The 27307-nt window shown below is 40.3% G+C and overlaps 1 protein-coding gene across 1 annotated transcript; it reads left to right on the top strand.

Annotated features, from left to right (window-relative positions):
* Positions 1–5415: 5415 nt before the first annotated feature.
* On the top strand, positions 5416–26294 carry si:ch211-57n23.4 (immunoglobulin superfamily DCC subclass member 3). Its single transcript, XM_054606594.1, has 14 exons — positions 5416–5488; positions 6561–6866; positions 9430–9574; positions 10946–11076; positions 11370–11507; positions 11632–11790; positions 18431–18596; positions 20399–20649; positions 20881–21045; positions 21351–21539; positions 23964–24077; positions 24790–24916; positions 25138–25252; positions 26220–26294. Exons 1-14 carry the CDS (start codon positions 5416–5418, stop codon positions 26292–26294), a joined length of 2154 nt encoding a protein of 717 aa, XP_054462569.1.
* The last annotated feature ends 1013 nt before the right edge of the window (positions 26295–27307 follow it).

The raw sequence follows: 27307 nt of genomic DNA, 5'->3' as shown, positions 1-27307 counted from the left end.
CATACAAGTTTGTAGATGGGGGGAAAAATGTTTTATTTGAGAAAGACAGAGCAGCTTTGCATGAGCAGGGTAGCAGTGCAGACGGGTGTCTTTCACTCGGACCACAGTAAGGGGTTAGAGTTGGTGACCTCTGGCCTTTGGGTGGGGGTATGGCTCTGGGTCATCCTGGTCAGCAGAGCAGTCTGTGTGGGGGTGCACAGACACAATAGGCCCCACCAAGTCCTCAGTCTTCAGTGAGCTGACCTTCACACCCTCATCTCCATAACACTGTCCCAGTCTGCGCTCAGATTGAGACCTTATTAAAAATATGTGTGTGGAAGGTAATCCCCCTCCAGCTGCCCATGACCATGTCCCCGACAACCCTCCCCTGTCAGGGTTCCTCTCTCAGACTCACACACACAGTGAACACGATGGAGGAGGCCAGCAAAGTAACCCCTTGGTTTAATCCACAGCAGGGACACAAAGGGCATGTGGTGGCCGGTGTGTGACAGAAAAGAGGCGAACATCTCAATCTGTGGAGAGTTTAGGCTAATGCTAACAGGATTTAAACCATGTAAAGATGCGGTTATGAGTCTGATGGGACTTCTTGCAGGAGGCCCTCATCCAATTTTGACCTGACGATATGAGGCATTAACAAGCCCACACTGCTTTGTGAACTTTAATGCAACACAACTTGTATTCCATTACACGTCTTTTATTTTCGTTATTTTACTACAGTTTATGTGTGAAATCCTTAATACTTTATATTATTTCACGTTTAAATGCTTATGTCAGCTCTATGTCCAGTGCCACAGAGTGGTTGACAGTAAAAACAGGACTGAGCAGCATCTGGTTCACCAGTAGTGGTAGTAAATGACCAATTGTTTAAACTGCTGGTTAGGGTTATTGACTTTATAACTGTGGAAACCTTCCATAATAAAGCTGTAAGTAATTTGATGTCACGATTATTATCCCATTAGATCACAGTTTTATTTTTCCAATAGTGCTTCCCATAATCTCTCAGTAGCAGCCCTCTTGCACCGTGATGAGTCTCTGAGTCCTATTAGCTTGTGTTTTGTAAGGTGTCCTGCCAGGCTTTTTGCTTATAATGAGATTTCCCTAAAAAGAGTTGCTGCATCCACTCTGTGAGCTGACACCTCACTGATTAAAATTGCAGGACAAACAAAGAGGACCCCTCTATATCACATTAGAGAATATTGCTTATTGATCTGCCTGGCTGGTGGGGACCGTGGTTATGGCCAGGCTTTTTAAATCTGCACTGACCATTAGATATCAACCCCCAAATGCAGATGGGACATCCTGGGCTCAGGGGCCCAGGGTCCCAAGGCCAATCTCACTTTATGCATCGATAAGCATGTTATCAGTCAGGAAAGATAAGTTGCTCTAAAAAGTCTGATCCCACAATAAATTTGACCTTAGTATCATTTGTTTCTTATCCAAAAAATAGTCACCCTCCATATCACATGATAAAAATCTTGTAAATTTTACATTCCGTATATTTACAAGATGACGTTGTATGAGAACGTGTTGAATAGGGCTTGGTACCAAACCTAAGTATATCATCAGTACTGCTTTGAACTGAAATGTGTCCAAAACATAGATTAATAATCTCTCTTTTGTTTGATCAGATAGTTACAAATTTTTATAAAAAATTTGCCAATTGTTCCTTTTTGTTAAAAGGATGAAAAAAGTTTTTTATAGAAAGCAAAAAAATTAAAGTAGTATTGTTTTGGTACCTAAACTTGGGTAGTGTATCTCCACAAATGTAGACAAAAATAAACTATTGTTGGAAGACCAATATTGACCACACTTGATATAGTTGTTAAATCAAGAAATTACTTCTAATAAGTACGAGCAGCCTTAAACTATAGCTGTTATCTGTTTAAATTCCACTTTAAGTCATGAACACATTCATTCCTCAGACTCAGAGACATTGAACTTGACATACGGCACCCAGTAAATGACCATCAGTTAACTTAAACAAAAGACCTTTGCAGACCTCCTACAGCTGAGAGAACTCGCCGTCTCTGGACAAGGAGACTTTTGCTCCCATGAGGAAGACAAAGGATGAAGCCCCAGGCAATTGGTTTCATGCCGGCCCAGCCATTCCCATCTTCCAGCTAAGACCTTCAACTACACATTTATTGTTTAAACTGCCCTCCTCTGATAAGGATACAATAGAAGAAGAGGTCATGGGCAAGGAAGCATAACAAAGGGGAATATTAGAACTGAGTACTTAATTTAAATCAAGAATATTTAAATCAGTTATCAAACATTTGCTCTAATATGATGTCTGCATATATGTGCAGTGAATCCATAGAATACGAAGCTCCAACCCAAACCCTAACCCTTAAAGCTTTAACCTTATTCTCAGCCCTAACCTAATATTGCTCACTTTCATTCCTCTTGTCATTCCTTGCTCAAATCCATACAGCCCTCCAATGTTTCCTTTCCATCAGAGATGTCTAAAAGGGGAGAGAGGATAAAGGAACATAAATTAATGAAAATATTTTCAGGACCCCTCCCTCTTTCTCTGTACATTTATTAAGGGGGGTGGACAGAAATCTGTGAACTTCAGGGGCCTCAGTCCCACTAAACAATGGCAGTGGAGGGCTGGGAGAGTAGCTCAGGCTGGACACAAGCTGCCCACCCGCCCACCCTCATCTGCACATCCATCCTCCTCACCTCTGACTGTCTCATGACCCCTGAGGGGCTTGGGGTTACAAGAACAGGGTGCTAGTGTGGGGGGTGCTGGACAACCCCCCCTTCAAAAACTCTCATTATAGTCCCTGCCCGATATTGAAAATAGTCCAATCTCTAATGCTATGCACTTAATCACACGGCATGTGGGTCCAGCTTGTTGTCATGGAGTATATTTTACTCCTCCAGTCTGGAGTTGCCTTAAAGCTTGTTCTCTAACATCCTTTAGTCCTGCTGACTATTACCATCCTTCATCCATCTTCAAACTGGGAACAAGACTAGGGATTGATCCCATGTCAATGCCAAGGCACAAATCTCAAAGGTTATCTCAAAACTGTTATTGAGTTACGGCTTATATGACACACCTGTACAATCTAATGCCATCCCGTACTGTAGCCCTTCAATGAACCCCACGTTTATGAAGATAGTCCTTCAGTTTTTGTTGATTGTCATTTCTGAAGCTGTATTTTGAGGTGGTGTCATATTGGACTGCATTGTACTGAACGATTTTCCTATTTTGTTCACCCTAACATATTTTTAAAGATTTGAATTAACACCTATAGTTAAAACTTCCGAAATAATATCTAAACAAAATAACAATATGTTTTGTAAGCAACCAGTCTTTAGAAGTCACCTTGCAGTGTGTTCTCAATCGTGCACCTGATATGTAGACATTGTAATGTTATCAGATCAGTAATTGTAGATTTTTTAAATAACCATCCAAGCCCTGGTAATGTTGATAAAGGAGAGGAAACCAAGCACGAACCAAAAACCAATACCCTCAAAGAGTCCTATGAAAAAAACTTGTTTATGTCTAAACCTTACTTACCATAACCCCGGCCTTTTGGGCCTCACAGTTTGCATCACCATGTGTTTGATAACTGTGGCCACAGAATGGGATGCAAGTCCCCCCTTGGGAGCCCTGAATTTCATTACCAGGCCTGAGGGATGGGAAGCTCAGGGGGGTTGCAGGGTTCTATCAGCCCAGATCCACTTTCAGCTGGCTGCATCTGCTGGGTGGGAGATCTATCCTTAGAAAGAGGGCAGATGCTCATTTCTTGATCACAGAGATCATGAGGAGGGGAAAAGCTATGCTGTATGTTCATTTTCAAAACAACCTTGTCAGCGTGAGTCATCAACCTGCTCATTTCCAGGAGACTTACAGCCGAACAGTGTAACGTGTAAGTGGCCAAATTTGTGGTATTTGTAAACGCAATACCATGATTCCTTAGTCCATACCATTTATCGAGATGTCTGCCTCCAACCCACTGCAATGGAAGTGATTTGTGTGGTGCTCACAACTTACTAAATTACATCTAAAAAATTCAACAATAACATCTGTTTCCAGAGTCAGTGTCCGTGTTACTGTTGGTTACTGTTGGGCGATTGGTTGCCCCGTCGCTCAGAGGTCCCTGCGGCCGATCCACCCGGTCACAGCTTTTTTCTGTCCTGGCCCCTCAGTGGTGGAATGAACTCCCCACTGACGTCAGGACAGCAGAGTCGCTGCCCATCTTTCGGCGCAGGCTGAAAACTCACCTCTTCAAGAAGTACTACCCTGAGCCTTCCTCGTAGCACTTATTGCATTCGTATTAGTTGTTGCACTCACTGTATTCGTATCAGCTCGCTGCACTTATTGAATTCGTATTCGTTTACTGCACTTATCCTATTCGTAGTAGTTTGTTGCACTTATTATATTCGTATTATTCTGTTGCAATTATTGTTTTCGTAGTAATTTGCCTCTGCACTATACTTTTGCTCTGGTTTATGCTTTAAGATGCTTGTTTAAGAAAGGAGATGCACTTATGACTTCTGGTGACTAGTAGTTCTCTTGAATACCTATGTTGAATACACTTCCTGTAAGTCGCTTTGGATAAAAGCGTCTGCTAAATGACTGTAATGTAATGTAATGTAATGTAATGTTATGTCGACAACCAGGACTCTGGAAAGACATGTTACTGATGACTTTTTAATCAAAATTTTCAATGCTGTGAGCAAAACAAACAAAATTAGAGGCAAAAATCAAAGAGAGATATTTATATATATATAAATATATGTATATATATATATATATATATATATATATATATATATATATATATATATATATAGACTGCATTTCAAACCTTGTGGTATCTGTATTGATAGTTACCATTGAGGCAAGTGAGAAAATATATTTGTTTAGGGTTTTCATTAAATTATAAAAATCAATGGAAACAGAAATACTAGAAAATACATAATCAGTGCACTGATAATGATGTTCAACACATAAGCAAGCAGCATCAGCTGGCCTTCAGAGTGGAAATGTACTTCACCTGCAACAGAAATGCACAAAATGACTGAAGCCCATCCAATCCCAAGTTCAGCTGCAAACCTCTGTGTGTGGGATAGGATGCATGACAGTGGCTGGACAACAATGAATGTTGTGCGGCCCAGGGCTCAGTTGGCCAAAAGGGTGTATGTGATTTAACAGATGCAGGACTCCTCAGTGACACTGATAAGGCATTGTGCAGGTTCAAGTGCAACGGCCATTGTTACTGCTTTACAGCTTCGGAAAGCGGCTACTGCAAGGGTTCAAGGTTCTTTGCATATGAGGACATTAACACCAAAAAAGACTGAAAGAAAATGGGGAAGACTGGGAGTGTCACCAAGGTCACGCAGGGGAGGGGACAAGGGTGAGGAAGAGAGCTCTGGTGGCATGGGAAAGTCACCTCAGAGATGGATCTGAAAGGACGGGAAGGGACGGGAGGGGTGGAGGGGATGCATAAGAAGGGGCAGATGGTGCCCTTGGGTGGATGGTGGCTGACGGGAGTTTTACAGAGGTTACTGTGGGTTGGGTGCAAATAAGCATAGTCACAACACTATTGTCACCATTGGCCCCTGCTTCAATGGACGGTCTCCTAACTTGACCCCAGCAACCCTTGCCAGTGTTCTCCTTCCCAGCTGGGTATTGTTGTTGTCCTCTCTGGCTGGATGGCTCGTTGGCATCCAGCCTCCAGCCTCCATTGTGGCTGGCCTTCAATTAAAGCGTTATAGGCCACAAAACCAAATGTTCCATCAATCAAATTAGGTGGTTTCTGGTGTTGAGTGTGGTTTTTCAGGCAATTCTGGTAGGGTTCACTAAGACTTGGTGTCCAACAGAGAATCCTCCCCTTGTGCTATTGTCTCTGGAACTATGGGATGTTTGTTTTTCAGATAAAAAATGGGTAGAAACAAAATCTTCACTCCTGCAGATGAAGGTTACTCCTCTGTGTACTCATTTAATGTTGAAACAAAAACTCCCTATGGTTCTATGACAGGCTCATTTGGATTTCTTTGACTGGACTGTTTTATTTGCAACAAACAGCCATTGTACTGCGAAAGTGTACACCCCAGCTTGGTATTGCCGCAAGCCTTGAGTGTGTCAGTATTTTGTAATACCACACTGTCCTCAGGACAATAAACATACATGTATTCATGTACATTGACTGAGGTTGGATTTTCAGCCTACATATTATGTGCTTGATGGTATATTTTAAAGTGTGAAGAGGCTCCTTGAGTGATGTGCAATTTATAAAAAAGGAAGTTGACCTATGAAGACCTCTAGCTGTAGCTAGCAACATACACACTGACTGTATGTGTAGAGTATGGCAGTGTGTGTTTGTGCGACAGACAGTTCACACTCAAAGCGATCTCAGGGCGTACCCAGAATTCCAGGTTACTGAAATGCATTAATATGTGTAGAGATATAGATGGCACTTCTTGACCAATGTTTGTATATTTCTCTTGATTGTACAACAAATTCTCAATTCAAGTAATCATATTTGTAGTCATACAACCTTTCTCTCTCTGATAACCTGTCCTTCTCTTGCACCCATCTGCAGGTGGCTGTTTGGCCTTGGAGCTGTCTTTCCTGCTGGAGCCAAGTGATGTGATCGCCGTGAGAGAACGCCCGCTCTTGCTGGACTGTCAGGTGCAGGGTGAGGAGCCGATCATGGTCACGTGGCGTAAAAACGGGATGCCCTTACCAACCAGCCCGCGGGTTCAGGTGCTGGTCAATGGCACGCTGTTCATCCAGAGCTTCCAGAAACGCAGAGAGGGGAGTGACGCGGATATGGGCGAGTACGACTGCGCGGCCCAAAATCGCTTTGGCATGCTGGTCAGCCGCAAGGCCAAAGTCCTTTTGGCATGTAAGTGTTTAATAGTGCAACACAGCACATGAATGTTACATTTGATATACTTGTTATGTCATACAATTACATGCTCTTCAAAAACACTTAACTACACAGGGACAGGAAGAAATAATTTCACTTCAGTTCTTATTTGTTCATGAGGAAATTTTGAGAGGAAGTGCTTGACATTCGATACATCATCAGTTCCTACAGCTACCTCAATGAGATATGGAAGTATGGAAATCATAATTACAAGATCCTAATCTCAGGATTACGAAAACAATCTAATAATTTAGATAGTTTTATTGTTATAATGTGATCATTTTGTGTAATGAGGAGACAATACGTCATAATTACAAGGACATCTTTGTTTTATTTATTTTTATTTTAATTATTAAAGCCTTTTCCTTTCCACTCATCATCATTATCAAAACATAAGTTCACTGTAATTATGGGCCATTGTTAGGATTTTAAAAATACTGAGATCATGAGTCCCCCAACACCCTACCAAACACCATTATTGTACAAATAGTTATACTATTTGGATTCTCCAATTGTTAATTATTCAGTTAAGTAATCAATTGTATTTTCTGTAAATCTTAATTTCTGGCTGTAACATCCTGAGTGCAATGCTTGGTTGATCACTGTCCTATAAGTAGTCAAATGAAATATGCTGAACATCAAAATACTGGAATCTGCCAATAAAACACCCACTATGTGTTTGATTTTAATTGCAGAATGTAGTCTGCAAAAAATCTATGTGACAGAAAATTCTAAAAGACATGACTCTGTGTCCTAAAGGTAGTTGAGGCCCTGGTTGTAATAGCTTACTTGTTGGTTAGACTGCACGTTTTCCAGAGCACTAAGCCTCACAATGCTCTTTCATTTTACTTAACCTGATTTTGGCCCAACTCAGTGATGTTTGTTGCAGTGTTTTGATAAATTATATTTCTATGCATTTGTAGTGGACTTTCACATCACATTTCACAGCTAGCGTTAAGAAGGAAAGGCAGCTGAAATTAGCTTCTTTGACATCCTCTTCTGGTTTGTATGATTTAATCATATTAAGTAGGAATGATGGATAAAGTTACAAGTTTAAAGTTGTTACCTTGTTTTGTTACGATGTCGATAGTATAAGAAACTCTTAATTTAATTTTTATCAACAGTCATTTCCTCTGGCATTTTAATGTCCATATCCCTGCATTATCCACAGGCCATAAACCTGCACAGGGAACAGGGGATATCACCACATGTTGCCCTTTCTCTGTCAAAACATCCCATAGTCTTTGTTATAAATTATGGTTCACACTGTGAACACCTCTGCAGCATACTTGGCAACCCGAGCCCCCCTCGGACCCTTTGATCCTTTGTTGTCAGAGGGAACAGGCGCCCTACAAAGCCTTCACCAATACATACTGGCTCCTCATTATGTGAAACCTGTAAATGACTGCTCAGCACATGTAGGAGTGTACAGTAATGTACATGTGTTGAACACATACACACACGAGCACTACTCGTACAACCTTCTCCTCCCCACCTCCACTCCCTTCAATCCAATAAAACCAAGGCTTTATGGTTAATCCAGGAGAATTATAGCCATCTCAAGGTGGTCTTACTTCAATGCAATGTGTTGCCATGGTGATGCTTTCTCATTTGCAGACCCCCCCTCTGAGGTATACTCTCATATTGATTATGGCCATGAGGTCATTAGAAATCCAGTGTGTGTGTGTGTGTGTGTGTGTGTGTGGGCGGGCGTAAAACCTGGAAGTGGTCAAATGTTTTAGGCTATCCCAAACCTTAACTTAGGAATTACACAAACTGTCGTATACAGTATGTCCTGATTTACACTCACAGATTCTACTACAACCCCAAACTCTGCACTATTCAAATCTCTAATTTACTGAGCCCCTTGGAGGTCACATGGAATAACAGAGAAAATCTGTGTGCAGAGAGGGCTGAATGAGCACATGGATTAGTAAACCTATCTCTGTTTTTATCTCTGTTCTTAAAGTTTTGGCTATCTGACAATTAAAAATATTTTCTAAAACAGTTTGGCAAGCTAGGCCCTCCCAGTGTGTTACAGCAATAGCAGATTCTGAAAGAAAGGCTGATTAAAAATCTCTTTCCAAGTTGGTCCTCTTTAGCAAACTTGGAAATACCAGGAGAGAGAAGTGGAGAAATAGAACATGTGATTTAATGGCTTTAAATTTGATAATCTGGCAGAAGAAGAGTGATAAAGTGATAAAGAAAAAGAGATAGAAGCCACTAATTATCTCCACCAATACTTCCCATAATGTCACCAATAGTATATTTTTGTTAGACCTTTCCTGTCCAGTAAACTACCAGTTCAACAGACATCATTATGATGTCATCAGGGTTATCTACTTACACTAGACAAAGCTCCTCAAGAGCCACAGTAGACAGTAAAGCCTACTAAAAATATTAAGCAGTAAGCGTGGCAACCTCAATTTATAAACTGATCTTCATTTGTAGAATTGGTGTGGTGACCCTTCAATGTTTCAAAATAACATCCGTATTCAGTGTCTGATTAAGGCTGATCTTTGTGTGTCTGACTCCTCAGCTCTTCCTAAATTCCACACCCACCCACTGTCCATGTCCGTGGATGAGGGAGGCGTAGCTCGCTTCCAGTGTCAGATCAACGGGGTACCTGAGGCCAACATCACCTGGGAGAGAGACAGAGTATCACTCAACACCACCGACAACAGGTAACACAATAAACACAATGCTGCTCCTTCAACTACTACTCTACAAACTCAACCATCAAAATGTATCAAACACTACAATATGTTACACATGGATTTCCTTCTAACTAGTATAAAGTTCTGTAAGATTGTTTCCATTTTTGGAAGTTAAAGTGGCCCCATTATGCTTTCCACTTTTCCCCTCTCCTTTAGTGTGTTATATATATTTTTGTGTGAGTGTAAAACCTGAAGTCCACGCCTAATAGGAGTTACCCTCCCCCTCAGAGTCACTGCTCCTGAGCTGCCTGAAACGTCTCCATTGAATTCTCTCCTTCACTTCCATAACTTTATGAGGTCACAATGTTACGGAAGTCACGTAAAACTCCTTCCAGCTAGTTTGGCCCTCAAACAACAAAACAGAAAGATGGAGCCAAAGTTCACATCTACCATGGTGTAGTGGTTGTGACAGCAGTCTCTGACCCAGGAGACACAGATTTGAATCCTGTTGTGATCAAACATTCATTTGTCATGCTCTAGAGGGAGAGTTTTTTGAAAATGTGAAACGTTGACCAATCACAACAGAGCGGGCTAATTGACCAATCAGGGCAAACTTTGCTTTCTGGAGGGAGGAGCAAGCGCTACAACGGAGCATTTCAGAGAGAGGGTGAGAAGAGGTGCTGCAGGACAGCCAGGATGAGAAAAACAAGGCGGATTATGAGCATTAACGCATGTAAACATGTTGTAACTGTAACTTGAGATAAAAATATGCACCTGGAAAATAGCATAATAGGGCCTGTTTAAGGCTTATGCTGCATTCCAATGGAATCAAGTATATGGGATATCATTTTAGTAGATGAGAGCAGGAGGGTAAAAATAGGTGAGGCCGGCAGAGAATACTACCAGCGGTACCAGGAAACTGAATTGCCTTCCGAAATTAAAATATTTTATCTTTTTGCCATCCTCCACAACAAAATGTATTAGTTATTTCAGTTTGCAACAGAATGTTAAAGGACAGTTGCATCTTATTGCTTCATGTATTACTAGAATAAAACTCAAAGTACTCAAAGTCATTTTAAATTATATATATATCATTTCATCCTCATAGCAACATGTCTTCCTGTGTGATTCACTTTGCCGTCCTGTAATTCCGTTTTTTTTTCCCGTGCCAAACATATGGTGAAGCCTGATTTCATGTGAATGCAGCATTTTAGCATCAAAATATCCATATGAACTCAAAAACTTTAATGTACTGCTGCAGTGTGATCCAGATATCCAGTATGTTCCAAAGACCTACAATTATCTACTTTTGTTGCTAGAGAAACCGCACAGTAAAGTGTATTTGTAAATCAAAGTGTACAGATGCTAACTGCACTCATATCTCTCCTCCCTGTCCAGATACACTCTTCTGCCCATGGGCATTCTCCAGGTGACAGGCGTGAGGCAGGCGGATGCAGGGGTTTTCCGCTGTGTCGCCACCAACCCCGCCAACACTCGCTTCAGCCATGAGGCCATGCTCAACATCACTGGTGGGTGGACACAGGTGTAGCATGTAATATACATGTAGTCACAGAAAGAACTCTGTGGAGTGAACAAGGGTTATGAATTCTGTTCCCTCCGGCTCTAGCTATGTTATTCATTCCTGCCTGTATTCACAGGATATATGTAATTTGGCAATGTACTTGTAGAGGTAGTTGTCATCACTGTATCTCAGATTTTTTTGCCATCACAATTTACGATGTACGATCCCATATAAATTGCTTTTAACCCAAAATGGAGACATTTACACCTAATCACTTTTTGTTTTCCGTCATCCTCTCAGGTGGAGCTCCCAGAACCTTCAAGGAGCCAGTCATCCTGTCAGGACCCCAGAATCTGACCATCACCGTGCATCAGACGGCCATCTTGGAGTGCATTGCCACAGGAAACCCCAGGCCCATCGTTTCCTGGAGCAGGCTAGGTACCACTGGAAATTTCTGATAGACTGTCAATCTACTTGGTTGGAATTGGAGGAAAAATAATAACTTGCACTTTTAAGCCTGTTTTAAGTTTTATTTCACAAACCATCCATGTATGTCCATCAGATGGACGCTCCATTGGAGTGGAGGGTATCCAGGTTCTGGGGACCGGGAATCTGATGATCTCAGATGTTTCCCTGCAGCACTCTGGTGTGTACGTGTGTGCTGCCAATCGGCCCGGCACCAGAATGAGACGTACTGCACTGGGACGACTCGTTGTTCAAGGTGAGGTCATGCAGAGACATACTGCTAAAGTGTTATTGAGCAAAGGACTTAACTCTCTACGGGTCTTGTAGAGCTCCTCACTGGCCATCAGCACCAACCATTGATTCTATATTGACTAACTTTAGACACCAGGAACAGTCCAACAGTTTTGGAGATACTCTTCTTTGCTATCATTGGTACATCAGGTGAGAAGATGGTTAGTAGTTGTCATATATCTGTGTCCAGTACAGACAGGGCCATAACCAGCATTTCAAAAAACTTAGGTTATGAGTCACAATTTGCCTATTTTTTTTCTGTAAATTTGGAAGGCTGTTCAAACCCTATTCATATAGAGGTCAAATGCTAAATCTATTTATTTTGCTTAAATTTGAGTTAAGTAATTGCCTAATGTCTGTAGATTAACAATACCTGGATTAATTTATATCAGAATTAACCATAAAAATCCATCATATATGGAACTGAAGAATGTAAACCTTATTAGGACCAGTGTTGGGCAAGTTACACAGAACATGGTCAGGAGACGTTACTTTAACTTTTCCTGTACATTGAGATCTTTATGTACAATGTCTGTTCATAAAGTCTGACCATTTCGTGAGCTAGCTTAGCAACATTGCAGTTACTCAGCACTGTTTGACCGCTGTGTGTGTTCATAGCAGAAATGAAGCTGGCGTTTCTGAAACCCGAATCACGAGTCTGTGTAATATAACATTCTTCATTTGATCATAAATGGATTTTATAGAGGTATTAAATTGTTGTGTCTTTCAGCTACGTGCTAACGTCAGTTTAATACAGCATCTAGGAGGGTTACACTAACATGCTGAGGTCGTGCTTGTGATTAGATAGCAAGGGTTTATCATCATTATTGCGCAGACACTGGCTCCAAATGAATTCAAAATGGGGTAGCGCCCCTACCAGGGATATTTGGCTTCACTTCTGTACAGTGGGAGGAAGTGGAGACGCGTCATATATCCTTACATACAGATACCTAATATCAATGTACTGGATACACAGAGACGAAACTGATGAAACCAAAATGTTGGACTGTTCCATTAATGTAAAAACACATTAGTGCAGGGCATGGTGCATTCAGGGAAGGGAGGGCTGAGTGAAGATGAATTAAAGATAAATGATTTTGAATTATACATTAACATATTAAAATTGTTATGTTATCATACTGTACTCACAGTTCTGTAAATTGACAGTCTGATATAGATACATCCTGTCCAGAAAACATGCCATTGTTGCAGCCTTTGTTTGATTACTACACGTGCATGTGCACTTGACCATAATAACTGTCGCTGGTGATGAGGGGAAAGGAAGGAAAGGGTCAATAGCAAGCTCCAGCCTTTTTTTGTCACCTTTTCGCCGGGTTGTTTAGTGGGGGTGGAGGCTTGGACCGGCTGTATGGTGGTGGTGTCACATCAGGTGGTGTCACATCAGCTGTCCTGTCTTCAATTAGCAGCTCCCAGAGTGTTAGAGTCCACACGAAACAGAAACAAGAAGAGTGTTAAGTGTTCAATGTGTAATTACCAGGCTCTGAATTCTCTTTTTGTTCCTGTAAGTCATGGGAGTTAGATTTGATTGGCAGAAAGGTTTAATTACTATAAAAAATATATAAAACATACATAAATCCCTAAACACATCTAGTTTCTACCCGTACTGCATACACAGAGTAACTGCGTTACAGAAGTGTATTATTATACTTCATCACATTTCAGAGGGAAATATGCTTTTTACTCCACTACATTTGTCCAACAGCTTGAGTTGAAGATAGCGATTTAACATAAAACTACATTTTACAAAATCTGTTCTTACTTTAGTGAAGGATCGGAATACTTATTTTACCACTGTACAACGTTCTCGACATGCAGTCACAAGATAATTTGGATGATACCTTATTCATTTTTCTATTTCACTCCAATAAAGTTGGGGGAGACAAATTAAAAATAGAATTGTCACAATCTGTGCTGAAGAGGCAGAGGCATATTTCCAGACTTTTAGTCCTTTTAGTCCAGACTTTTAGTCCCAGTGGGGAAGTCCCCCCTGGGTCAAACACCAAAGGATCCTAAATTTTAAATATTTAACTATTTGCACACATTCATTATATCTTCCCTACTGATAAAAATGCCAATATCTAAATTTTATACCTAGCGCAGGCTCTCAGGAATTGGTAGTCTCCTAACCAAAGTTGAACTTACCCAACATTATAAGGGTAGTTTTATCAGGTCGTTGTAAAGGTCCTCCAGATGAATACAATAAATAATAAGAATGTTTAGGCCGAGTACAGTAGTACTCCCCATGACCAGTAAATTGAGCTTTATGTGTAAAGTTGTTGGTGTGCCCCTTTAACAATTCTAAACCAGACTAATGTTGCTGCTTGTTTTCAGTGACCTCCTTATTCAGAGATAACACACAACACTGAGATCAGCTCAGTGCAGCTCTCCTGTACTGTAAATTGTCAGTTTAAGAGTAGCGTTATACTAAAACTAGGGAGCTAGAAAAGTATAGTACATACTCTATACATTAACTTCAAACAATGCATAGCATTTGAAATGTAAAACAAAAGAAAGAGCTGAAGCACATCTCATTCTTGTAATCTAAATTACCACCAATCTATACTCATATCATAAAGCTTTACCTTCATCCATCCATGTCTCTGTTCCTGTTGTGTCCAACTCTTTAAGCAGATCAATCAATACTTTTCCCTGCCACTCTCTCACAGTGATTGGCAGTGCCTCTAATGTAGAGGAGGGGAGAAGGGACAGATCTCTAATATATTCATTCATTTATTGATCAATTTGCTCTCTTTTTGGGTTTGAGAGAGAACAAACAGCTTAAGGCTTTGGTCATCTGTTAGCTTGACCACCCACACAGTGGTTTAGAAGTGGAAATGTCCTCATTCTGCAGCTGTGCACCAAAATAAGATTTTTACAATAAAGTTGTTTAATAATCTCCAGTTTTAAAAAGGTGAGATGAATCTCTACTGATTCCTTTAATGACACTAGGACATTTTAGGACATACCGTTCAAATAACCGTGAAAATGTTTATCATGTCTAATGTAACAACATCATATTGCAGATCGTGTAATATAAGGTCTCATATGGTCACACATATGGGATAAAACATTACTTTATATAGCTATTTGTTTATGTTGGAAGTGTATTTAACAATTATGGACTCCAATAAGTTTCAACAGGATTTTAATCTTGTAAAATTAAGCTTTCGAATGTGCAAAAACAGTGTAGTCGTAGAAAAAAACTAAGAATACCTAAATAAAATGTGTGCATAAATTACAGTAAATCAATGTTGAGGTTACACAAAGACTCTGATATAAAAAGAAAAGCCTTTGTGACCATCTGAGTACACATTCACAGCAGAAAACTGTTCAACAAACAGTAACCTTTCCATTTATATAATTTTTGAACACATTTTTACGAATCCTTTCTTCACATTCACAAACTTAGATGTTTAATTTATTTAAAGAGTATGTAAAGGGGATTTACAACAATAGGCTTTGCAATTATTTATTCTTTTTCGATTTAAATGTTTTTTCATTTTTGCAATTAGACATAATAAAATAATAAGAACATGTTTGCTCTGCATTTGCACTTAGTAACGGTCAACTCCTCCCGTACAGTTGTACAGCCTGAATAGTCAGAGACGCTGTGAAGACTTGCAGTGAAGGTGAGGTTATTATCCAGCTGAAGTCAAGTTCAGTGGGAACCAGTAAGACTGGCTGCTGTTTGTAGTGTGAAGGTTAGCAGAGGTCTGTCTGTCTGTCTGTGAATGTGTGTCAGTGTGTCTGTCCATGGTCATGGTCACGATGAAGGGACAAAGAAGACAACATACAAAGAGACAAAAAAGTGGAGGACAGCTAGACGGTCAATGCAGGGTGTGAGGTGCAGGAAGGGGGTCCAAGGGGAATTAATGACCTTGGACCTCTGACCCCTGATCTCGACAGAAAGATGCAGGGCCTATGTGTGTGAAAACGGTTGGAGTGAGGGGGGATAGATAGGAAGGTGGACGGAGAAAGTAGGTGTGGTCTCAGGGTAAATTAGGGAGGGCAGGAAGATGAATAGCATCCCAGCTGAGGGGTCAGGGCAACCAGGGTGTCACCACGGAGAGGGAGACACAAAGGGTGGCAGACATTTGGAGAATGGTGTGTTAAATACGCCCATCCCTCCCCTTCCTCCTCATTTTTCTCGACCTGTTTTGCAGATGAGATGAGCTGCAGATCTTTTATCATGCAGATCCCAATGAGGGCCTCAATTCGCTTCTCACATATAATGTGAACATCAGCAAAAAAAATTCAAAAGTATCACGCTGAGCCACATAACTTCTTTCCCTAATGTGTTGAAAAATAAATTAAAATATGTATGTATGGCAATCCTGATAGGTCTATCTATTTAAGTGCTGTTATTAAGTACAATTTCAATGTAGTATAGTTTTTGTTAACTCTGGCTTAACTTAAGTATTTTTATTTACTTTTACTTTATAACATAATCTCAAAAGGAAATATTGTATTCTTTGAATCAACAGCGTTTATCAAACTGTCCTGGTTTGGATTTTACATACAAAACATTTAATCAAAGTTTTTTTCATTCCTGTAGTAATTCATAGGATAAAATAAGCTCCAACGATGCTGCTTGGAAATTAATGCGTCAGTAATATTCATCAAATTATATTCGGCATATAATAACAATCAATATAACAATCAATATGCATATTGAGTACTTTTACCTTGTTAATTAAGTTGAATTTTTTTGATAAATGCAGGACTTTTTTATTGAACTTTACTTGGTACTAATACTTAGTTAAAGTAAATACTTAAATGCCTCTTCCACCACGGGTCATATTTAAATACACACGTGAGACTATGCTATTTGGTAATAATCAACTGCTTATAAACTCTTGCTCTACTTATACTATCTAATTTCTTGATTCTTTCTGAAGTAAAGTTGGTACAAAATTGGTACCAGATTTCATAGTTCCAGTTAATGTCAGTTAGAGGACCTTTAAAAAAATAAGTATTACACATTTAAATACTCTTTGCAGCTTCGAGCAACGATATTTAGAACCTCTAATGTTCCATGCAGTACCTTCATCTATTAGCAGTTAAATACATCCACTGCTCATAGATTGTGTACCGGTGCTTTAGTGACATTTTGCACTAAGGATTGTTGTACACCCTTTAGTTTTATGGCTGACATATATGTAAATCTATATGTTCATTGGTTGTCCAAGAAGTGGACAGATGTATGCCCCCCCCCAGAAAAGAGAAAACAAACAAACACAAAAAGAGGTTACGAGATGAGGTGAAACTCAAGGTCAACAGAATCACCGATCAATACAGGGTATGGATCGACTGAGGAACGGTCAGCTGAGGATGCCTGACACATTTTAACATGATGGTGGGACAGCTGAGCAGATGAATGGGTGGACAGCTACCCCCTCATGATTCGTATTTTGGGTTCAGAAACCCTAAAAACTGACAGCACCACATCTTTACCCCAGCAGGTCTACATTTGCTCCTGTGATGGTATAACTCAACAACCACACACACACATACAGTATCACTTCATTCTGTTGTTTTCTTCATGGGTTCGTTATGGCTCAGATGAACTGAGAGCTGGTTCTGATCAAAATGCTCCGACCGATAGAAGAAAGAGAACTGCAGTGATGAATGTGTCCTTATTGAAATGGTCATCCTCTTGACAACCCCCTCAGCTTATGAGTGGGTGGGTGGGGGGGGGGGGGGGGGGGTCGTCACAGAGGGTGTTTAGGTCAATAGATCAATGAGATGCTGAGCATGGGCTGAAGTGGGAGGGGCTTTAGGGCTTAAGGAGTGCAGCCCATATCCCAGCATATGCATGTCTATTGTGTCGCTAATATTGAACTGGGTGTCAGGATGAGCAGTCAACCCTGTATGTAGACAGCCGGGACTGGCTGGGGTCAGCAGGCTGTGTGTGTGTGTGTGTGTGTGTGTGTGTGTGTGTGTGTGTGTGTGTGTGTGTGTGTGTGTGTGTGTGTGTGTGTGTGTGTGTGTGTGTGTGTGTGTGTGTGTGTGCGTTGTAAAGGGACCTGACTATCCTTTGAGGTATGGAGGGACATCTACGACATATGAAGTTCAAGCACAGACTGTATTAGCTATTGAAACCTTCGACATATTTCTGAATGATTTGGGGAGGTTTTCTAAGTATCACATACATCAATTTAATTGTTTTACTTTTATCTGGGTGTTGTTGTTTTTTAATTCTGTACCACAATTATTCTTTTCTGCTAAGAACATAATTATTAATATATATGTAAACAAATTCCAAGATTAAACAGAATTCCTGAAAGATATCAGTCCTGCAGTCTGGAGGATCCCTGTATTTTTAAGTCTGACCTGCCGATTATTATTTTTGCCGATTCCGATGTTCTTTCTAAGAAATAGAAATAGACAGCAAGGCTCTAGACTTCTTTTCTTACATCCCTCCCAAAATATAGTTTAAACCGTCCTTAAGTCAGAGTAAATTCTAAATGTTATCCATTACTTTAACAAGTGTCATGTTTATCATCCTCTTTCATCAATTTATGTTGTGATTATTCTATTCGTTGTCTGCTCCATGTCTCACCTCCCTCTCTGCTTCTCCTCAGCCCCTCCTGAGTTCCTGCAGTGGCCGCAGTCTGTGTCCAAACCAGCAGGGGGCAGTGCTGTGTTTACTTGTGTGGCCCAGGGCGTCCCAGAGCCTCACCTCATCTGGTTGAGGAACGGCAAGGTCCTGATGCCGGGACACAACGTCAAGCTGACCAATAACAACAGGTGTGTGATGGCACTGATGACCTGTGATGTGAATATAGGACTTTTCCATTTCATTTACCAGAAACTGAGGATAGAAATTACTTGAGTCTCTCCACTCTTATCTCTGCACTAACAGTATGGGCGTCACACAGCTGAATGATCACTAATATACATTTAAACAAATACCATTCATGCACATTGATCATAATGTTAAGTGTCATGGCAACCCAAAGGCTGAGCCAGCAGTAGCACTACAGCGCTGGAGATGCATTGAGTAATGGCTTGAACGCAGGCACACTGTAGTTTTCATTTATATTCAAAAATAAAAAGGAGAAAAGGAGGCGCAGGCCATAGTGGTGGTTTCAGAAGCAGAAGAGGATTATCTAAGTTCATCTACAATAGTAGCAATAGTATTGTCGGATGCAGGCTTTGGTTTTCTATGAAAAGCCCAATCTTTTGCAAGTCCCCACTCACATACATTTAAATGTTGCACCACATCAACATGCAGCTCTGCACATAGTGTGGAGTGTGACATTTTCCAAGGACCCCCTTATATCTTATCACATATAAAGCATATGCTTGCTGATTTTTTTACTCTTAGGTGCCATCAGAAGTATTTTTATTCTTTAGACCTGCATCATAGTGATAAACAGAAACACAGTTCAATGTTTAGATAAGAGAAGATGACTTAATCCTTTATTAGTCCCCCAGTGGGGACATATGCAATGTTACTGAATGCTAATACCTATTTAAACTGGATTAAGATTCAACTTGACAACATATATCGCCTACATTTCAAATAATTTATCTTAAAAGCTTTCAGAAAATGAACATTAGCAGGACTAAGATAGTCCTTATACATCCAGATCTTTAAAGTAATCAGTCTTAAGCTGACCTTCCATAAGTGCATCAACTTAAAAACAAAGAACTAATTGCAGCATGTCACATTCATATCAGAGTTTCTATTGGCCAAAAGCTGATTTGACAGGGTTGTAGACATAATATGCTTGTTAATTGGCTCAGATGTTCTCCATCTGTAGATAAACATTGTTTTAATAACACATTTTATAATGTGTGCCACGGACCCCTGGAGGCCCCTGATCAGACTTTAAGAATCACTGGGTTAAACCCTGAATATCTTCTGATGATCAGTGCGTGGTCTATGACAAATTAATCTAAATAGTAAATTGTGTCTATTCTTTATATTTATTAATGATGACATGTTTGTATTTATCTGTATTTAAATTATTTTGTATCCCAAATATGCTATAAAGCTGTTAGAGTATGCACTCTAGTTACAAATATTTCCAATTTCCATTGTGACATGTTTTGGTGTTGATGCTCTGATTATTTATGCTGCTCAGTTTATTAGAGAAATTTAGCTTAGTGTTTTAGATGGGAAGTCCTTGGTTTCTCACTCTAGGAAACTGCCTTCTTATAAAACATATGATTGAACTGTTGTGCTGGAAGCAGACCCCACAAGGAAGCTTCAACCAGCTTTCCGATGCTAGAATATTCTACCCTCATCCAGGTTTGTTGAGTGATTAAATACATCTGTAAAAAACACAGCTTCGACTACCTCCATTAGGGCCTCCTCATTTAATTTGTGTTTCTCAGCATTTTCCCAAACTTCCACTTCCACTTCAACCCTAACCCTAACCCTTTCCTCAAAAGAAGACCCGGGGCTGTTGTGGCCCCTGATGATATGGGACCAGGAACATTTATCAATGTGGCCAGCCTTGAACAGTTGTAGTAGAAGTAGTGTCTTCACAGTAAATGTGACTGCAGTGAACTGATTCAGCTGTGTGTTGTTATCTGTGCAGCACTCTGGCTCTGACCCGTATCAGTTCAGAGGATGAGGCCATCTACCAGTGCATCGCCGAGAACAGCGCTGGCACCAACCAAGCCAGCGCCCGTCTAGCCGTGACCCAGGCTAAAGACCTGCCCGCCGCCCCCCAGGGCCTCACAGCCAGCGCGCTGTCCACCAACACCCTGCAGATCACATGGAGCCAGCCGCCCGCCAACGTCACTGACAGCATCATCGGATACGTCCTGCACATCCGCAAGATTGGAGGTAAGTGTCAGCACACACACAGTAAGAGTCTACTAGAAAGATATAATCCGTAATTCAAATGTTTAGTTATAATAAAAACTAAATCTAAGTTACTGTGTGTGTGTGTGTGTGTGTGTGTGTGTGTGTGTGTGTGTGTGTGTGTGTGTGTGTGTGTGTGTGTGTGTGTGTGTGTGTGTGTGTGTGTGTGTGTGTGTGTGTGTGTGTGTGTGCATGCATGTGTCTGTGATTCAGAGCCTGATAGTCTGGAGCTGCAGGAAGCCATCAGTAAAGGTAACTTTCAGCATGATGTGACCAACCTGGAACCAGCCACCACCTACTCCCTCTACCTGAAGGCCTACTCTCCTCTGGGAGCCAGCCAGCAGTCCCACACTGTGGTGACTACAACACTGGGGGGCGGTAAGAACATGAAACACTGACGGAACCACAGGGGGTTCATTCCTGCTATGCTTCTTTATTCAATTCAATTCAATTCAATTCAATAACATCACTAAATTTAAATAAAAGTTGCTCTGCCATGAAGTTAGAAACAGTTCTTTTATTAGTTTTTATTAACGTTCCTTCAGTTTTGTTGCTCGATCTGTGCTTTTCATATTCCGTTGTCTTCGCTGCTGAATTCACTTCAAACCTGCTCTGTTATCAGTATCTCTTTTTATGTCTAGTCTATATCAGCTTGTCTCCTTCTGTCTCTGCTCTCCATCCAGTACCGACCGCTCCCACCTTCTACACCAAAGTGGTGAACTCCAGCGCCGTGCAGGTCCTCTGGGAGCTCCCCAGTAAGGCCGGCAAGGCTGAGGGCTTCAGGCTGTCCTACCGCAGGGTCCCCCATGCCGACTTCCAGAGGCCCCTCCAGTTACCCTCCCACATCAATGCCCACACCATCTCTCAGCTGGGTGAGTGTGTGTGTGTGTGTGTGTGTGTGTGTGTGTGTGTGTGTGTGTGTGTGTGTGTGTGTGTGTGTGTGTGTGTGTGTGTGTGTGTTGTGTGTGTGTGTGTGTGTGTGTGTGTGTGTGTGTGTGTGTGTGTGTGTGAGTAAATTTACTAAAAACCACATGAATCTGTACACTATACAGCAGGTCAACATGAACTAAGTACAAGAGTGGCCTATTGAATGAAAAAGAAATGAATAGAATAAACCATAAACCAAAATAAATATTTCCACATCATACCAAGATGTCAATCACTCCCTGTCAATCACACTTATCTTCCATACCTACAAGTGAAAATGATTGAATTGAAATACGAGACATCAGCTACACAGGGCCTTCTCCTGTTATTTGATTCAAAAATAATTATAAAATCTGAAAAAAAAAACACCCAGGATTAGAAAATGTTGTGTGTTAATAATCAACAGTCAACAGGGAAAAAACAACAGAAGCTTATTTTAGAGGTCACACAGTTTCATAGAGTTTCATAGAAAGCTGTTTTAATTCATTTGATTAATTGTAACTAAATACTGACGGTGTTGAAAAATAAAAGTAGAGATTCTTAAGTCGGCTGAACATGCAACAATGTGGAATTTTTGTGACACTTTCAAGGACATGTCTATACTGCATTACAAACATACATATAATCTGTTTATAACCCTGTAATATCATTGTTAGAAGCAATCATGCTTCTTGATAATGCTATATAACAATAATCATAACACCTTATACAACATTTTATAATGTCATGATTAATGATTATAAGTCAGTATACGTGGTCATCAGTTATATTAAATCTATGCAAGAATAACACACAAAACGTTTTTACAAATGACTATTACAGCTACATAGTAACCTATAATTACATTATAATGCATTATTGAAGATATCTAATGTATAACATATGGGTGACCAGCATTTAAGAAATTGTATCATATTTGATTTTATATGTAATTAATAAATACTTCTAATAATCTGTTATGATTATAGTTACAAAGCATTATGACTATTCATGAGTGCTTATAACTATAACAATGCAGTGCTTTATATAAGAATATACTACATATAAGTATGTTATATTGCATTATAGATATGGGCGTCATAAAAAGGGTTACCTAAATTTCTGTAATTGCAAATATGGACGAGAAAGTGTTCTATAATAAATGAATAATAAAATAGTTTGGTTTGAGTGGGAGCAGTTCTTACAAAATTGAAAATCAAGAACTGTTCAGAAGCTCAATACAACGTTCTGTCTCAAAACTTAGTAGTTATTAGTAATTAGTGGCAAATTGTATTGTTGCTCCAAGAAAACTATTAGGAACTACAGACACGTAAAATAAAGTAATAGTACTTCAAATCTGTGTATCATATTTCTTAAAGTAACTTCTATGAAATCAAGACAAGTGAAAAGAAGACAGATGGAGCCTACAGGTGTATCTGAATGAGTCAGTCTATTATCAGTCAACCTGACAGCTGGTGTCCACACTGTGGAGAATTCTCTGAACACACATCACACAGAAGGGCGGTCAATGATAATGAGTTCATCCACTAAGGGGCGGCTGTGGCACATGAGGTAGAGCGCTTGACCCGCAACCACAAGGTCGGTGGTTTGAACCCCTCTACAGGCATGCCGAGGTGTCCTTGAGCGAGACACCTAACCCCAAAATTGCTCCCCGGGTGCTTCATTGCAGGGATGGGTCAAAGGCAGAGAACCGAATTTCCCCATTGTGGGACTAATAAAGGCTTAATTATTATTATTATTATTATTATTATTATTATTATTATTATTATTATTATTATTATTATTATTATTATTATTATTATATTATTATTATTATTATAGAGCACTGGATTTATTTGTAGTTGGAAGTGTGGCCCAATGGCTCAACTTCACATCATGGATTAGTCAGCAGTCAACAGTAGGCCTTTTAAGAATCAGAGGTTGATGACCATTTCTGTCAAATGTGTGGTGTTACTTACTGATTGAGCCATTCACAGCATGAAATACAATCTACACAGCCTGAAAGGGGTAGCTTGATATAAGAGGAGATTGTAAGATCCAGAAAGCCAAGAGGACATTACCTGGAGAAGAATTAGATGTAGCATAGGAACAATGATGTGATGTGGTATAAAACAGACACAGTTACATTTTGATGGTTGTCACGTGGCTTGATAAAATGTGAGATTCTGATTAAAAATCTGTAGATGATCTAAAAAATGTCTCAAATGATCCAATAGTCTCTCTGATCTTTAGGGTGTGCACCACCAATACAATATCCACTGTGTACGTTTGTATCTATCTTAGTATGATACTTACTAAGACACCAATCAATTCCTTTAAAAACATTGCCTCAAACTCCTGACTGACTCTGTTTGGGCCATCTGTTTCAGAATCTGGTGCAGTGTATGAAGTCAAACTGGTGGCCTACAATGGGAACGGGGAGAGTGATTGCTCCAAGAGATTGGTGTCGCTGGCAGAGGAAGGCGTGAGTGACCAAGCCACTGGTGAGTATGATGACAGACCGCGTCCTGGAACAGCTTTCAGCCGGTCCTCTGATAACACCTGTGAATGCCGTGGAAGAGTGCAGAGCACTAGGAAGGTCACATTTGAATTAGGAATCTTTACACATCTTTAACCTGATTTTATCACATATCTAGGTTTAATAAACTATTTTAATAAATGCATTACACACAAAGGATATTGAAGCTATTTTGGTTAATATACCATGAGATACATAGGCCTACAAGATATGAGTCAACAAAACACGATTTGATACTCTATATCAAAAGAAAATGGTAGACAGAAGACTCCAAGTCAAGCTTCTAGTGAGCGATCTGTTGGAAGAACATAATCTAATATTTTGGGACACCAAAGTAGAAATTGCTGATCATCTTCACATTTCTGAGCTCATCTTCATAAAGAAATTTGGAATAGAAGGTGATTGCTCTTTAGTCACATTACACCTGGGCAGAATCCAAAATAAATTCATAGCATAGGAGGAATAAATTAGTTTGGCTGCTAGAAAGAAAGCTGTCAGGCTGAAATGGCTGCAGGCAAACATCCAAAGGACCAACAGACCTTGAGACTATAATATCAGCAATATGTTAAACATTTTAGAAAAAATGGACCATTTCTATGTGTGAAATTTGGTTGAATCTTGTGCTTTTCCCATTATGATGGAAGGATGTTCTTCATTAGTGCTGGGTTTGTTTCCAGGAGGGAACAGTCTGTGTCAGTGCAGGGACGGAGAGGCCTCTCTTGGCAGCATCGTCATTGGCATCCATATAGGCACCGCCTGCATCATCTTCTGTGTTCTCTTCCTCATGTTTGGATACCGTCGCAGGTAAGTGCCAATTCAATGTATCTATACTCTATCAACCATTCTTGTTCAGTTACAATCCAAGGAACTATGTATCATGTTTACTGCCATATGCAAACCTGAACCAGACATTTTCATTGATCAATGGGACTTTCTGAAAATTCTGCACCTTCATGAATAATTATTTAGTTATGCTAATTTGAAGTTATGCAGAATGTGTACTCATAGCTTCAATCTGTTTGCAGTCTGTTTTGCAGTAGAGGGACTCAGGACAGCTGGTCTGTACCGAGGGACCACACGGGACACAATGGCTTGCTTAAAGATGGAGCAAACCGCCCCAGTGGGGAGTCAGCCCCTCAGGTAGTCTCACAGCCTTTTATCCTTTACTCGACCACTTCATTTATTACAGTTTCATTCCACTGACGCAACTTAAAACAAAGTATTCTATTTAAACATTATAGTTAACCCTCGTTCATCCCTTTAAAAAGTTGCTCTAATGTCCCTGGAGGACAAAAATGTGCATCAAAAAACTGCAATAAAATTGTAAATTAATATCATTTTCCATACAAATTTTTTAACAAACTTCAGTCCTGATCATACTACCAAATATAAATTCAATTTCAGAACTCTAACCCTTCAAATGCCAGTTCGTTTACATAATGTCATTGGTATTTTTTTATGGAAGAAAAATAATTGACTTCCTATATACTAAATGTTTTAGTATATAGAAAAGTCAATGATATATGTCAATAATAAGCAAAAACATTGACTGTGATGCATTTCATTAAAAAAAACTGCAGTGCTCCGTAATACAGCAGCAATGCCCCGAGTGGAATCCAGGGAAATAGCATGTATTAGCCCCACAGGGCAAACCCTGTTGGAAAATAGTAAAAAGTACAATTTAGAAGCCAGGGCTCAGTTTACAGCCTGACATAATATATTACATGATTTTATACTGTTATGGACATCAAATTGTGGTTTTATTTGTTTTCCATCAGGACATTTTTGTCCTTAAGGGTCTGAGTGTCTGTATTTTGGCTACACAGTTTATTATAGACTTATTATAGGTCAGGAATAGCTGAGAAATATAGAGCTCCTAGAAAAAAACATACCTTACGGTAAGTACAACTAGGCTTCACAGATGAATGGGATCATTTGTTTAATAGTCTCATTATGACATAGTTAATAGTCATGGTTAACTCCAGTGGTTATTTGATGACCTGCTTGTGCTGTCATGTCAATAATGCCATATTTAAATGGTATCTGATTCCTTGTCTTTGTTCTCTCTTGTCTCCCACCTGTCCTACCTGATACTTCCTGTGAGCAGGTGGTCTGTCCATCGCAGTACCAGGTTGTCATTGAGCAGCACTTGTCAGGTTTGCCTGGCACGGACACTGGCTAGAACTGGTCAATATTATCAACACCCACATCCCTGTCACCCCCGCAGTCTGCTTCTCACTTAGTAAACCCAAGCCTCCCATCAATGAGCACCCTCTGTGCCCTTTGATAGGGGTCAGTCATAGGTTTAGTCCGCCCAAAACCTGCTGCTTGTAACCTGAAAGTAGCTTCCACAAAACTGTGACAGACTGCTTACAGAGCTAGGATACATCCTGGTCCTCAGCTAACCCACCCCCATCCTCCACCCCTACCTATAACCAAAGCGTATTGCCTTTATTGCCTGTGCACATGCACATGTGCATGTAGAAAAAGCCTTCACAAAAGCATTGCCACACCGGGATGAGGTCCTGGTATCTTCTTTTTGTGTGTACACCACAAACAGTCGTCGCTTTTTCCAGTGGGAGTCTGTTCCATAACCAAAATATTATATTCCTCAGATCTCCTCTGGTAAGCGGACGTGTGAAGATGTGCACTATGGTTTTAAAACCCCAAATGGAGAAATTATTAGTGACAGAACTCTTGACTTTGCCTTCAGTTCCTCCGCAATAAGAAAGGGAAGAAACACAGTGGCCTTTGTGAACGCCTTATGAAGGTGATATGAAATTATTATCTATCACCGTATGAGCCATTTAGAGGAACCAAGTAAGCGGGTATTCTTTACTCCTCACCCAGAATCTGCACACCTCCAAAGAAAGCTACCTCAGTCTGACAGGAATGTCTGAGCCATGGTTAGGGACAATTTTAGCCTGATTATGCTGCTTGTGCTAGCCTACCTCAACCAAAAACTAGGGAATCCCTTTCCCTTAAGCAACTATTTCCATGACCACTGCCAGTGTACCGTGCCAGTCCCTAACCAGGACAGTCCAGAGAGTGCTCACCAGGACCACTACCAGGGAAACCAAACCGTGGCAGAGCCCGAATTAAGCCTTACTGCACCAGAGATCAACAAGAGCCTTAACCTCCTGTTCAAGCCAGGTCACCTTATGTTTCTGCCAACACTTCCAGTTTGGCTGGAAA

The sequence above is a fragment of the Anoplopoma fimbria genome, chromosome 10 (assembly GCF_027596085.1).
Source record: "Anoplopoma fimbria isolate UVic2021 breed Golden Eagle Sablefish chromosome 10, Afim_UVic_2022, whole genome shotgun sequence".
NCBI lineage: Eukaryota > Metazoa > Chordata > Actinopteri > Perciformes > Anoplopomatidae > Anoplopoma > Anoplopoma fimbria.
Note: the sequence above shows the minus strand (reverse complement) of the source record. Positions and strands in the feature narration are given on the sequence as shown.